General features: G+C 40.0%; 1 protein-coding gene across 1 annotated transcript; it reads right to left on the reverse strand.

The window, feature by feature from the left end:
• Positions 1–8,491: 8,491 nt before the first annotated feature.
• LOC123057994 (uncharacterized) lies at positions 8,492–9,686 on the reverse strand. The gene is made up of 2 exons (XM_044480845.1): positions 9,083–9,686; positions 8,492–9,013 (listed from the first exon to the last, which is right to left on the reverse strand). Exons 1-2 carry the CDS (start codon positions 9,647–9,649, stop codon positions 8,735–8,737), a joined length of 846 nt encoding a protein of 281 aa, XP_044336780.1. The 5' UTR covers positions 9,650–9,686; the 3' UTR covers positions 8,492–8,734.
• Between the last annotated feature and the right edge of the window lie 4,418 nt (positions 9,687–14,104).

The following is a 14,104-nucleotide window of genomic DNA, read 5'->3' on the forward strand; positions in this document are numbered from 1 at the left end:
ATTTAGAAATGTCACTCTTCAAAAACTTGTGAATCATGAAACACGAAGGGAAATTATCAACAATGACATAACACCACCTCAAATGATAAGGTAGAAAGAATTGCACTTTGGAATGCAAGATGAAGAATGCTTGAACTCCTCAAAACAAAACATGTGTTGAGCACCCTATTTAATTTAGAGTATATCTTGGCAGATCATAACTTCGAGAGATATGTTGAAGAACAATTGAAGAATGGAATGAATCCTTGACAAACCACCATGTAGCACCTCCATGAAGAACTCCGGTAATAAAATGATGATAAAAGAAAGAGACGTTGAAAACACAAGGTGAAGCCTTGCGATGATTTAGATGGAGCTTCACGATGAGATAATGCGGAAAATCTGGAACTCCGGAAAGAAAGATGAACAAATGAAATCGAGAATTTTGATGAACCTTCGGAATAAGGAAATAATCACTTGGATGAAACAAGTATAAGAATTACATTATGTGTATCCTTCACCAATTTAAATTGACGACAAGCAACGGATTTGGCATACTACTTATTCTCGTTGAAAGGATTAAGAGAGATATAGCGCAAACTTGAGAAAGACTTCAACGAACCACCAGTAGGACTAAAACAATGGATAAATTAATATGATAAAGAAGGAAGAGATCACAAACTTATTAGAGAAAACTTGATTTATGCACTGGTAAGATTTGGAGAACCACAGCTGAAAGCTGGAATGAATAATTTTGAGATGATGGGCTCCGAAGAATCAAACTAAAAAAGACTCCTGAATTGCTCCGGATGGGTGAAAATAATTCTCACAATCAAAAGCAATTATGAGAGGATGGCATCAAGCTAAAATCACGAATCTTCGAGAGGATGGGCAGATTGAGAGAAAAATCTTCTTCGGTCTTCAAATGTTGAGAATGACGATGAGAAACACCATCAAGAATTGTTGACGCACTCCGGAATGGAAATTAGAAAGGTTGAACCAATGATGAAAAGAATGTGAAAGATCTTGGAGAAGGTATTTGGCTGATGATAATTCATTCTTATGTCAAACTTGGAGAAGAATTTGAGAATAGCTCCGAAAAAAAGAGTCAGCTAAGATCCTGGGAGAAAACTTGTGGGTTAGGGCCCACTCAAAAGAAACACCGTTGAAAAGATTGCTTGAAAAGAGAGATTGCACCGGTTGAATTAAATGGCTTGAATGAGATAACATCCTCGAAAGAGCTTGAACGAATGTAGAGTGGAAACACAAATCTTTGAGATATCTTCAGCAGTTTTGAACAATTGAATAGCGAGAAGTGGACGATTAAGAGGTGCACCGGCATGAGAAAACATTTGAACCGAGGAAAAGATATGATCGAAAAAGCTTGAATTGAATCCACCGGAGAAGAAAAGAGGACGAAGAAGGAAACAATGATGAACTTGAAGCTCCGTTAGTATCTTCCTGAGAATCACCAGATAAGAACATTGACGAAAAGAATGGAGAGACTTCCCATCAATAAAAGGATACTTGTTTAAGAAATTAGAGTCCTTGAAGGAAAAGGGTGGTAGGGCGGGAAAACAAAAGCAGCTTGTGCAGATGGAATGGATACCATCTAGAAAACTTAGAGTTAATCTTGCAGATGTTGAAATGATCGGATCCACTTGAAGAGAAACACGCCGGTTGAAAAGGATTGGCAAGATGATCTCGATGATCAAGAAGGATTAGCATTCACATACAAAATATGAGAACACCGCTAAGGAATGGTATGGAATCAACACTTGACATTGAAGGAACTCGACTACCACAACTCAAAATAAGACAAAGGATTGGCTTGCAGAATAAGCCGAAAACAAACATATGATAGACCCCATATCATATCATGTGTCTGCTGGAATGATATCCTACGTGATACCTGAATTCCCACTTATAAACTCCCGAAACTTTCTAGTTATGCAATCTGGTGTTGGGGATACAGGGGAAGCATAATATCTCACCCAAAGTAACAATTCCTACATCCAGCTGTATCCATCCTTCAACACATAACCAAGAAACCTTCGGAAATCGTGTACCTCAACCTTCTAAAAGCATCTGTTATACAAGTTATGGCAATACTCCCGAACTCCCGCCCCAGTACTGGGTGGCGTCGAGGTTATCTCACCAACAACTGCATAAAAGAGATTTTTGATGTCGACGAACTCAGGTATTCCAGAATTGCAACGATAAAATTGTGACGACAACACCTCGGAGATCAACTCCCCGGGACACTGCCACAACCCCTAAATGTCAGGAGGCACCAAGAACAATGTTCTCGTCACAAAACCATCGGAACGATTCCAAGATACCCGCGTGATCCTAAATTTTTTTTAGTGAAATTTGAGGAGACAAGAGTCAAAACTCTATGTTAGGAGGCCTCACCAGAGCGACGAAGGGACTGAGGAGTAAAAAGAACCCTACTCTCCGATATATATATATATAATCCTAAGACTCGAAACATTTTCTTCTAGACTCAACAACGTTAGCGATTTGATCAAGCAGGGGGCTCCTAAGTCGGGGAAGGCTCTGATTACCAACTTGTAACACCCACAATGCGGCTATATCTCCCACGTGTCGGGGCACGACTTAGATGCATAGCCGCATGGTAGGCTTGTCGCAAGAGGGGTAATCTTCACACATCCCATGTACTGAATAAAAAAGGGATAAAGAGTTGGCTTATAATCGCCACTTCACACAAATACAAGTTAAACATACATCATCAAGAATACAATCAAGGTCCGACTACGGAACCAAAATAAAAGAAGACAACCCCAAAGGCTAGATCCCCGATCGTCCCAACTGGGCTCCACTAACACCAGCTCCTAAAGCACACAATGCAGTTTTCACATAATTCTTTTTGATAGAGCAAGGTATAGTTGGTATTCCTGGATCTCCAAGATTTTTAGGCACTCCATCTTTGAAAGTGTAATTAGCAAGCACAGTAGAGATTTCACCTTCCGGTATTTTTCTCTTATTAGTGATGATGTCTTTCATATACTTTGCATAAGGAGGCATTTTTAGGATATTAGTCAAGCGAATACGCAAAAAGACTAGCCTCAGCATTTCAGCAAAGCGTTCAAATCCTTCATCATCATTCTTTTTAGTTGACTTAGGTGGGAAAGGCATAGGTTTGTGAACCCACGGTTCTCTTTCTTTACCGTGTTTTCTAGCCTCAAAGTCTCTGTTGTCGTATCTTTTATTCTTAGGTTGTGGGTTATCAAGATCAACAGGTGGTTATATCTCAACATCTTTGTCTGGTTCTTTATTATTTGGTTGGGTATCTTCATCAACATTAGCATTATCTTTTTCATTATCACTAGGTGACTGTTCATTACCAGACTGGGTTTTGGCATCATAGAAAGAAACTTGATTATCATTGTCAGGAGGTTTTTCTATTTTAGGATCACTAGGAGCATGTAGAATCCTATCATTCTTCCTTTTCTTTTTCTTTTTAGAAGGACTAGGTGCACTAGTGTTGGCTCTTTTTGAATCTTGTTCAATTCTTTTTGGGTGTCCCTCAAGATAAAGTGGTTCCTGTGTCATTTTACCTCCTCTAGTTGGAACTCTAACAGCAAAGTCATGCATATTATGATTCATTTCATAAAGTAATTCTCTTTGAGATTTAACAACTTGTTCTAACTGAGTTTCAACCATAGAAGCATGCTTTTCCAACACCTCTAACATCATTTGATATTCTAAACAACAAGTCACTCAAGCAAGCAATCATATCAGAATTCTATTGCAATTGTTTCATAACATTTGCATTGAAGTGATCTTCTATCCTAATATAGTTTTCAAACTCATAACGACATTGACTAGGATGCATATTGTGAGGATTGTCATTATCGTTGAACTTCATAAGAGAATTTACCTCTACCACCTTAGGCAGTGGTGGTGTATTAAGCCCATGTATTTCTTCAATAGGAGGTAAATTTTTAACATCCTCAGCTTTAATACCTTTTTCATTCATAGATTTCTTTGCCTCTTGCATATCTTCAGGACTGAGATATAATATACCCCTTTTCTTCGGAGTGGGTTTAACCGGTGGTTCAGGAAGAATCCAATCATCATAATTTTTCTATATATTATTCAATAATTCTTCAACTTGTCCAACAGTTCATTCCCTGGAAACACAACCAGCACAACTATCTTGGAAGTCCCTAGAAGCATCGGTTAGTCCATTATAGAAGATGTCAAGTATTTCATTTTTCTTAAGAGGATGATCAGGAAAACCATTAAGTAATTGGCAAAGCCTCCCCCAAGCTTGTGGGAGACTCTCTTCTTTAATTTGCACAAAGTTAAATATTTCCTATAAGGCAGCTTCTTTCTTATGAGTAGGAAAATATTTTTCAGAGAAGTAATAAATCATATCCTGGGGACTGCACACACAACCAGGAGCAAGAGTATTGTACCAAGATTTAGCATCACCCTTTAATGAGAAAGTAAATAGTTTGAGAATGAAGTAATAGAGAGTTTTCTCATCATGAGTAAAAAGGGTGGCTATGTCATTCAACTTAGTAAGATGTGCCACAACACTTTCAGTTTCATAACCATGGAAAGGATCATATTCAACCAAAGTAATTAACTCTGGGTCGACAGAGAATTCATAATCCTTATCATCAATAAAGATAGGTGAAGTAGCAAACTTAGGATCATATTTCATTCTAGCATTCAGAGATTTTTCTTTATACTTGCATAGTAATTTCTCTAGATCATCTCTATCATTGCAAGCAAGAATATCTCTAGTTGTTTCTTCACTCATAACATAACCTTCCGGTACCTTAGGAAATTAATATCTAGGAAGGCTAGTTCTAGTAGGTGTTTCAGGAGATTCAGTTTCAAGCTCGTCATCAGATTCAACAACATCATGTTGTATAGCTCTAGCAATTTTTTTATCAAGAAATTCACCAAGTGGCACATCATCATTAACATGCAAGGTACTAGCATCATCATAAGCATTATCCATAGCAGAAGTAGCATCATCAATAACTTGCGACATATTAGAATTGATAGCATGTAGTGGTGTTGCAAGTTTACTTATAACAGAAGGTGAATCTAAAGTAGAACTGGATGGAAGTTCCTTACCTCCCCTCGTCTTTGAGGGAAATATCTTAATATTAGCATCCTTCAGATTCTTCATAGTGATAATATGATAATAATCCCAAGTGACTCAACAAATATAGCTATGCTCACCGACAACTGCGCCAGAAAAAGGTCTTGATAACCCACAAGTATAGGGGATCGCAACAGTTTTCGAGGGTAGAGTATTCAACCCAAATTTATAGATTCGACACAAGGGGAGCCAAAGAATATTTGAAGGTATTAGCAGCTGAGTTGTCAATTCAACCACACCTGGAGATTAATTATCTGTAGCAAAGTGATCAGTACCAAAGTAGTTTGATAGTTTTGATAATAGTGACAGTAGCAACAGTAACAGTAACAGTGATAGCAGTAATTTTTTAGCAAGTTTAACAGTGATGATAGCAGTAGTAACTTATTAGAAACAATATAAGATAAATACGTAGGCATTGGATCGGTGACTTGTTGGATGATATTCATCATGTGACAGTTATAACCTAGGTAGATACAACACTAGCTCCAGTTCATCGATATATTGTAGGCATGTATTCCGTAAATAGTCATACATGCTTTATTAAAAGAACTTGCATGACATCTTTTGTCCTACCCTCCCGTGGCAGCGGGGTCCATATTGGAAACTAAGGGATATTAAGGACTCCTTTTCATAGAGAACCGGAACAAAGCATTAACACATAGTGAATACATGAACTCCTCAAACTACGGTAATCACCAGAAGAAGTCCCGGTCATTGTCACTCTGGGGTTACCAGATCATAACACGTAGTAGGTGACTATAACTTGCAAGATCGGATCTAGAACATGAAAATAATGGTGATAACATAAACGCTTCAGATCTGAAATCATGGCACCCGGGCCCAAAGTGACAAGCATTAAGCATGGAAAATTCATAGCAACATCAATATAAGAACATAGTGGATACTAGGGATCAAGCCCTAACAAAACTAACTCGATTACATGATGAATCTCATCCAACTTCTCACCGACCAGCGAGCCTACGAAGGAATTACTCACTCTCGGTGGGGAGCATCATGGAATTGGTGATGGAGAAGGGTTGGAGATGACAAAGAACGAAGATGCCCCTCTCCGGAGCTCCAAACGGACTCCAGATCTGCCCTCCCGAGGAAGAACAGGGCTTGGCGGCGGCTCCATCTCGTGGATCACGATAATTCTTTCTCCTTGATTTTTTTCTCCGAAAATAGGATTTTATAGCGTCGGAATCAGGGTCTGCGGGGCCACTAGGTGGGGACAACCCACCTGGTCACGCCAGGAGAGGGGGCGTGCCCTGGTGGGTTGTGCCCACCCAGGGGCCCCTCTCCGGTAGGTCTTGGCTCCAGAAATTCTTATACATTTTATAAAAACTTCCTTGCAAAGTTTCGTTCCATTCCGAGAACTTTTATTTCTGCACAAAAACAACACCATGGTAGTTCTGCTGAAAACAACTTCAGTCCAGGGTTAGTTTCATTCAAATCATGCAAATTAGAGTCCAAAGCAATAGGAAAAGCGTTAGGAAAAGTAGATACGTTTGAGACGTATGAAGGTGCTTCTTGATCTTGAGCTGGTCTCCGCCAAGGTCTCTTGCGGGGGATGCTACTACTGCCCATGCACAAGTCAGGCGTGCTAAGGACCCCGTTCTTTGTGCACTGACACATGCCATTGCACTTCCAGACATTTGCTTGTTCTTTACGCTCCACTGTGAGCACTACACTTAACACTTGGCTCATTGCTTCTATGTATAAGAGCAAAGGCTTCTTACTACTCGGAGTTGCGATAGCGCCTATCTTCAGTGAGCGTTTGGATGTCATGAGACACTTAGGCTTCTTCATTCGGACGATAGCGCCTATCTTCTCAGGATTAGCTTTGATTCCTTGTTCATAAACAAGGAAACTGAGTAATTTACTAGTTGGGACTCCAAAATTTCACATAAACAGGGTTGAGTTGTATCCCCTAAGTTCAACGGATTTTGAAGGTCTCGGTGAGGTCGGCTAAGACGTCGGATCCTTTCTTAGACCTAACCATGATATCATCCATATATGCTTCCACATTTCGACTAATATCATATAAACACACCTAAATCATGTGTTGGAAAGTTGCACCTGCATTTTTTAGACGGGATAGCATCATGATGTAGCATAAACACACGAAAGGGGTGATGAAGGCCGCTTCCATTTCATCGGGCTCATACATTCGGGTCTAATGGTACCCTAAGTACGCATCAAGAAAACAAAGTCTCTCGCAGCTAACAATGGAGTCTACTATCTGGTCAATATGAGGAAGGGGAAAATGATCCTTGGGATAGACCTTGGTCAAATCCGTCTACAAGATTGTAGGAAACGAAATGGTAAAGACATGCAAGTGAAAGTAACAAGGTAGAGTTAGAAAGATGCAAACACTGGTTAATCCTGTAAAGATTTTTCCCATGGTTGTAATAAACATGAGACCATGTGTGTGTGAACCTAAAGGGTCGAGCGCATCAGGGAAGGAACCTACTCGGTTGAGGCTAGATTTCTCTACTTGGATATGATCAGATTAGGACTTGGGCCATGTGTCGAGTAAACTATGGGCTTCATACCTCTAGTGGGCCTTAATTGATTATCCCACGATGAGACTTCTATATAACTGAAGGTATGATGCTCAGTTAAGGGCGGTTGTAACTACATCGGCTAGGTTATACATGTGACATATTCTAGCCACCTCCACTCACCCCGGTCATGCAAATGGGCCTACTAGTCCATCTCTCGAAGTTCAATCTACACGCAAGGATATCTGTAGAGGCTGTGCACTTGCACCACACTAACGAATTGCTTGAGGGATTCCATGATTGGCTGTTCAAGGGAATTGACTGGAAGAGATGAATTGAATGGACAACACTCTCCTCCGAACAACACTCTACTCAAATTATACTTCCACTACGAGGATTGAGTGTCTAGTGGTAATCTCGTGATCTATCTCCTGAGCATTCTCTCGGGTGTTCTATGCAGAAGGAATCATTTTCTTTATCCAAGCGTTGCATGCTACACAGCCCAATAGCAGGGATCTTGGATATCATGAGGGCCATGTTGTCAACACCTTGCGCCTTAGAAAGAATCTATCATTATTTTAAGATAATTTTAAGTTTGAACAAGCAATCGATAGTTTTCTCAGGTAAAATATGCTCAATAGTAATTTTGTTATGAGCAACCCATAAATACAAGGAAATAGCAGCAAAAATAACCCAACATAGCCGTCTTGAATTGCTAGAGAAAGGAGCATGACAAAAAAACCAATTCTGAAAGTTCAATGGGTCCCAATTTTCATTGAGCCACAAGCGAACACAACTCTAAAAAACACAGCCATGGTATAGGTAAACAAAATGTGCTCCATATTCTCAAAAGCATGGTTACTTCATAAATTTAATGGCAAAACGATTAACATAGCAGATAACCATCTATGAGTCTGATAGTTACATAAGGAAATAACAAATACAAACATATTCAAACAAATATTGTTCTATCTTTTACACCCACACAATATTTTCCAATCTTATGCAATTTTATTCATCATTTTATTTCTAAAAGTAAAGAAACCATAATATCTTTTCCATCTGGGATAGAACCTCTGCCTTCATCCATTTTGGTGCTCATAGTTCAACTTTGTAGCTTGTTCTTCCTTGCTTTGCTATGGGAACTCATGTGACCACCAAAGGCTTGAGATGAGTTGAAGGTGAGATTGCAAATGCTGCATCTGTACTTACGTGAACTCATAGTATTATGCACAATACCACTATTAGTAATGCCATTTGGTACACCCATAGGAGTCTTGTATTCTCTAGGGCCATGTGAGGATGTGGCGAATGGAGCAAGAGGGGTAGGCACAACATAAGTAGCATCACGGGTTAGCGTCCCATGTGGTATATTTTGTGGACCCTGCATAATAATTGGTGAGTGATGACAAAATATATAAATACAAACAAATTGTGACGGTACTAAGTTTACCTTGTAGACACTCCTGGTTGGGATCTCAAAGATTGGACCATCATCTATTGCTCCAATAGTATTAAGGTGGGCATTGACAACTGCAATGGGATCTCCTTGGAGTAAGGATGTAATTGATGGAGACTCCATCGAAAAGATCCTACTTTGATCCGATGAACTAAAGTAGTTACTAATAGGGTTTGACAGGAAATCTTGGTGCGAGAATATTTCTGGCGGGTTCTCAAAGATTTCCCTATGGTTGGGCTGAGAAGTAAGGGTATTTACCCTAGTTGTAGGAGTAAACTTTGCATCAGGCAACTGTGGAGGTAGTGAGGATAGTGATGCACTGGTTTGGTATGGCACGATGGAACAATCTTTGATTGATGGCATGGTAACTACATGTGGTGCATCAATGGTAGGTGGGGTGTTCCATATCCAAGTTGAATCTGATGGTGTGGAATTCAGGGGAACAAAATCACTCAACATCGGCATGATCGCTCTGCCTCTCGGTGCATCATGCAAGGGAGAAATGTTGGCCTCACTTTCACTAGATCTGACTTTGTTAGGATAGGAGCCATTAGGATCCATATCTCCTAGTAAAATCAAGAACTTTTCTGGAAAGGTATTGAAAGTGGAGATGTATATGGTATGCTAGTGTTTGTTTCTTAGGAGGGATGCTACATGAGGTGAAATTAGGTGTATTTATAGGAATCTTGGGTATCTATGAACATGCATGCCTTCATGTATTATTCAATTGTGTCATTAACTAAAATATTTGAACTTTAATCAACAGTATTCATATAGTATCTAAGTGATACGGGTGATAAATTATTCTAATAATTCATGATATCTTCTAGGATATCTTATTGGTAAATTAGTAATGGGCATGGGCTGGGTCGGCCCGCCGGGTCACTTATCGGCCCAAAAATTGGAGGCCAATGGGTCATGTTGGTCGGTCTCAAACAAGATTGGGGTCAACAAAGCCAGCCCCTGGTGACCTGCTGGGCCAACCTGGTCAGCCCACCTTATAGTCTTATATCTCACATCGGGTGCAATCTCCGTCACGTTGGCATTGTCGTAGGGCCAAATTTTGCGATGCAGTCTATCGGATAATTTCTGGCAAACGCTCGCCTATATGAACCACAAAATTGTCTAGGTATATTTAGGTAAGATGCGCACATACAAACCACAAGCAGATGGCTTGATTTTTTTCTATTAACCACATATTAGAAATCTTATCAATTCTTACACTAGTCGGATTCCATTTAAACCAAGGCTCATTTTAACACCTCGTTTGTCCACAAGGCAATGTAAAGCAAGAATTTGGGTCGACCCAAAATACCCATTGGGACAACAAGGCCACTGACTATTTTTTATGTGGGTTGACCTGTGGCCTCTCAAATTGGGCTTGGGGCGGGTCCAAGGCCAGGTTCAGGTTATCCCATTCCCATCCTAATGGTAAATTCAATAATGCCATCTTCTACATAAAAGTTGGTATTTATTCCTTTGGAAAAAACTATTGAATGATATATTGTATTATTATAGAAACATGAGTCCCTCGATCTTGGATGAAAAAACATTACCAATGTTGCTAAGAAATTACATGTGTCTTCTTAAACTAGTGATGATTGTCTCGGCTTATTGTCTCAAATTTCAAACATTTCTTATTTAACTTCCTAGAGTTGCACCCTGGGTCCAAGCTAGCTACTATTTGCTAATCAATCCCGGAGGGGTGCGGTGTGAGAGAGATATAGAGAGTGGGGGCGGGAAGGAGAGATAAAGTAAGAGAGAACTTTCCCATTTTTTCTCATAATCTATTTTAAGTATACAAGTATGGTTCCTTAATACAAGAAAGTTGTCCTAATAACTAAAATATACCTGGAATTCATGGAAACCTCATGAGATGCCAATATTATCTTCCCATATAGCTATTGATATTGGGATCCCCAGCGGAAGGGCCATGGTAAGGATTCGCCATAGGATACCTAAACTCCCGAGTCTGTGCCAGGAGATCACTTGGCTGGGATGACATCATAAAGCCCATGCGTATGACCTAGGCCAGGACGTCGACCCGATCAGACCTGTATAGGGCAATCAAAGTGGGTGTTTCCAACAACACCATCGAGATAGCTTCATTGCATAGTAGTAAATCATGTGGTAATTAACCGTCATCGTCATGGTATTATATTACAACATGGCTCACATAACTGTTGTACCTTATCGATGCCCTCCACCACCATGATCTCCACCATCATGCCCTCCACCATCGTGCTCTCCAGTATTGTGCATTTGATCGCCGCCCATGAAGATCTCTAGAGTGTGCCAATGGATGGCCTCATCCACTGGGATTTCAGTCATGGTCTTTGCAGTCGCGGAACAGGTTCGTGTCATTTTGGATCTATTGTGCACTAATCTCCATCCTATTCCTCCAAGAAATTTTTCTTGGTGTCTTCTTTCTCTTCTTCCCCCTTCTACTGTCATCGGTTGGCCTTGGATTACAATGATGTATCAGTGGCATTGCCTCTGGTTTCAATGTGACTCAGCTTCATGATCGTTCATTTTGGTTCTCGATGGCCTCCAAAAATGTGGGACATTTCATCTATGGTCTTAGAGACATGATCTAGTCAGATTTCATTTTTAATTTCATCTTATTTGGTCCACCTCATCTCTGGAATAACATTGATTCAAATGGGGTTAAAGATTCAGAGTTGCAACTTGTGAGCTAAATTGGGATTTTCCTCGAAGAGGAAGGGTGGAGCCGTCCAGTAGATATAAGAATTTCTCTCAGTGAGAACCAAGGACATCGAACCAATACGAGAATCACACAAACCCCAGTGAACAACGCCGGCACACATAAAAGCAAATACTTGCACCCAATGCGGGCAAGAGGGTTGTCAATCCCCTTCAACTCGTTACTTGCAAGGATTAAATCTTGTATAGATAGATAGATAAATTGCAAAATAAAAGAGAAGTGAATAAATTGCAACAAGGTATTTTTGGTTTTAGTAATACGAGTAAAGTAGACCCGTGGGCCATAGTTTTCACTAGAGGCTTGTCTTCGAACACATAGCATACGGCGGGTAAGCAAATTACTGTTGGGAAATTGATAGAAAAGTGCATAGTTAATTATGAAGTTATTCATGGCAATGATCACACATATAGGCATCACATCCGTGACAAGTAGACCGACTCCTACCAACATCTACTACTATTACTCCACCAATCGACCACTATCCAACATGGTATTAAGTTCATGACAAATAGGGTAATACTTTAAGCAAGATGACATGATGTAGACAAAGTAAACCCATTCAATATGAATAAACCCTGTCATTTCACCCTTAGTAGCAACAATACAATACGTGCCTCGCTACCCCTTCTGTCACTGGGTGAGGACACCGCAAGATTGAACCCACTGCAATGCACCTCTCCCACTGAAGATAAATCAATCTAGTTGCCCAAACCAAATGGATAGATCAGAGAGAAATACAAAGCTATCATAATCATGCACAATAAAGTTTAGAAAAGACTAAATTCTTTTAATGAATAATCTGATCATAAACCCACAATTCATCGGATTCCAACAAACACACCGCAAAAGAAGATTACACCGGATAGAACTCCAAGAAGATCGAGGAGAACATTGTATTGAAGATCAAAGAGAGAGAAGAAGCCATCTAGATACTAGCTAGGGACCTGTAGGTCCTCTTGAACTACTCACACACCATCGAAATGGGGGCAAGGATGATTTAGAAGCCCTCCGTGATCGATTCCCCCTCCGGTAGAGTACCGGAAAAGGCCTCCAGATGGGATTGCAGAAGAACATAATCTTGTAGTGGTGGAAAAAGTGTTTCAGGTGGCTCTCTCGGGGTTTGCCAATATTTGAGAATTTATAGAAGTGGAATTAGGTCATATGGAGCCATGTGGGGCCCACAAGGTAACCTGGTGCACCATGTTTCCTTGCCGTCTCCACGCTTGTCATCTGGTCTCCTCCTGAAGCTTCTAGGGTCTCTTTGGTCCAGAAAAAATCGTCAAAAAGTTTCGTAGCATTTGGACTCCGTTTGGTACTGATTTTCTGGAAAACCAAAAACAAGCAGCAAACAACAATTGGCACTAGGCATTGGGTTAATAGGTTAGTTCCCAAAATTATAGATACGTTGGAGATGTATCAGCATCCCCAAGCTTAATTCCCTCTCGTCCTTGAGTAGGTAAATGATAAAAACAGAATTATTGATGGTGAATGCTACCAAGCATGTGTATCATGTAATCTATTTACAATATAAATGATGAGAAACAATGAAGTAACAATATCAACCAAATAATATCCATGAATATAAGAAACATAATCATTACTTTTTCAAAATATATGATCCTTAACGAATGTTATCCCCACTCATTTTATCATGTTAACATGTCATGACTCCGCCTTCACCACATAGATATAAATCATGAGCACCCCGGTGTCAAACCATGCAGGAAATTGGATCATACTTTTAACGTGCTTCAGCATTTTCAACCCCATGCAATACATGAGTGTGAGCCATGGATATATCACTGTAGGTGGAATAGAATGCGGTGATAGGGATCAATAAGGGACGTCAAAAAGGAAGAAAGTCTCGCATCAACTTGATAGATCAACGGGCTATGGAGATGCCCATCAATCGATATCAATGAGAGGAGTAGGGATTGCCATGCAACGGATGCACTAAGAACTATAATGTAAGAAAGCTAAATGAAAACTAAGTGGGTGTGCATCCAATTTTCTTGCTGGTACTTGTGAGCTGCGTTGGGATTTCCTCAAATAGGAGAGGAGGTGCAGTACAGTAGAGATAAGTATTTACCTCAGTTAAGAATCAAGGTTATCAATCCATTAGGAGAATCACACAAAGCCACGTGAACAACACCTGCACACAGAAAAGCAAATACTTGCACCTAACGCGAATAAGAGGGTTGTCAATCCCCTTGGTGATTACTTGCAAGAATTAAATCTCGTAGTGGTAGATAGTGAAGTAAATTGCAAAATAATAGAAAATAAATAAAATT

The sequence above is a fragment of the Triticum aestivum genome, chromosome 3A (assembly GCF_018294505.1).
Source record: "Triticum aestivum cultivar Chinese Spring chromosome 3A, IWGSC CS RefSeq v2.1, whole genome shotgun sequence".
Classification (NCBI taxonomy): Eukaryota; Viridiplantae; Streptophyta; class Magnoliopsida; order Poales; family Poaceae; genus Triticum; species Triticum aestivum.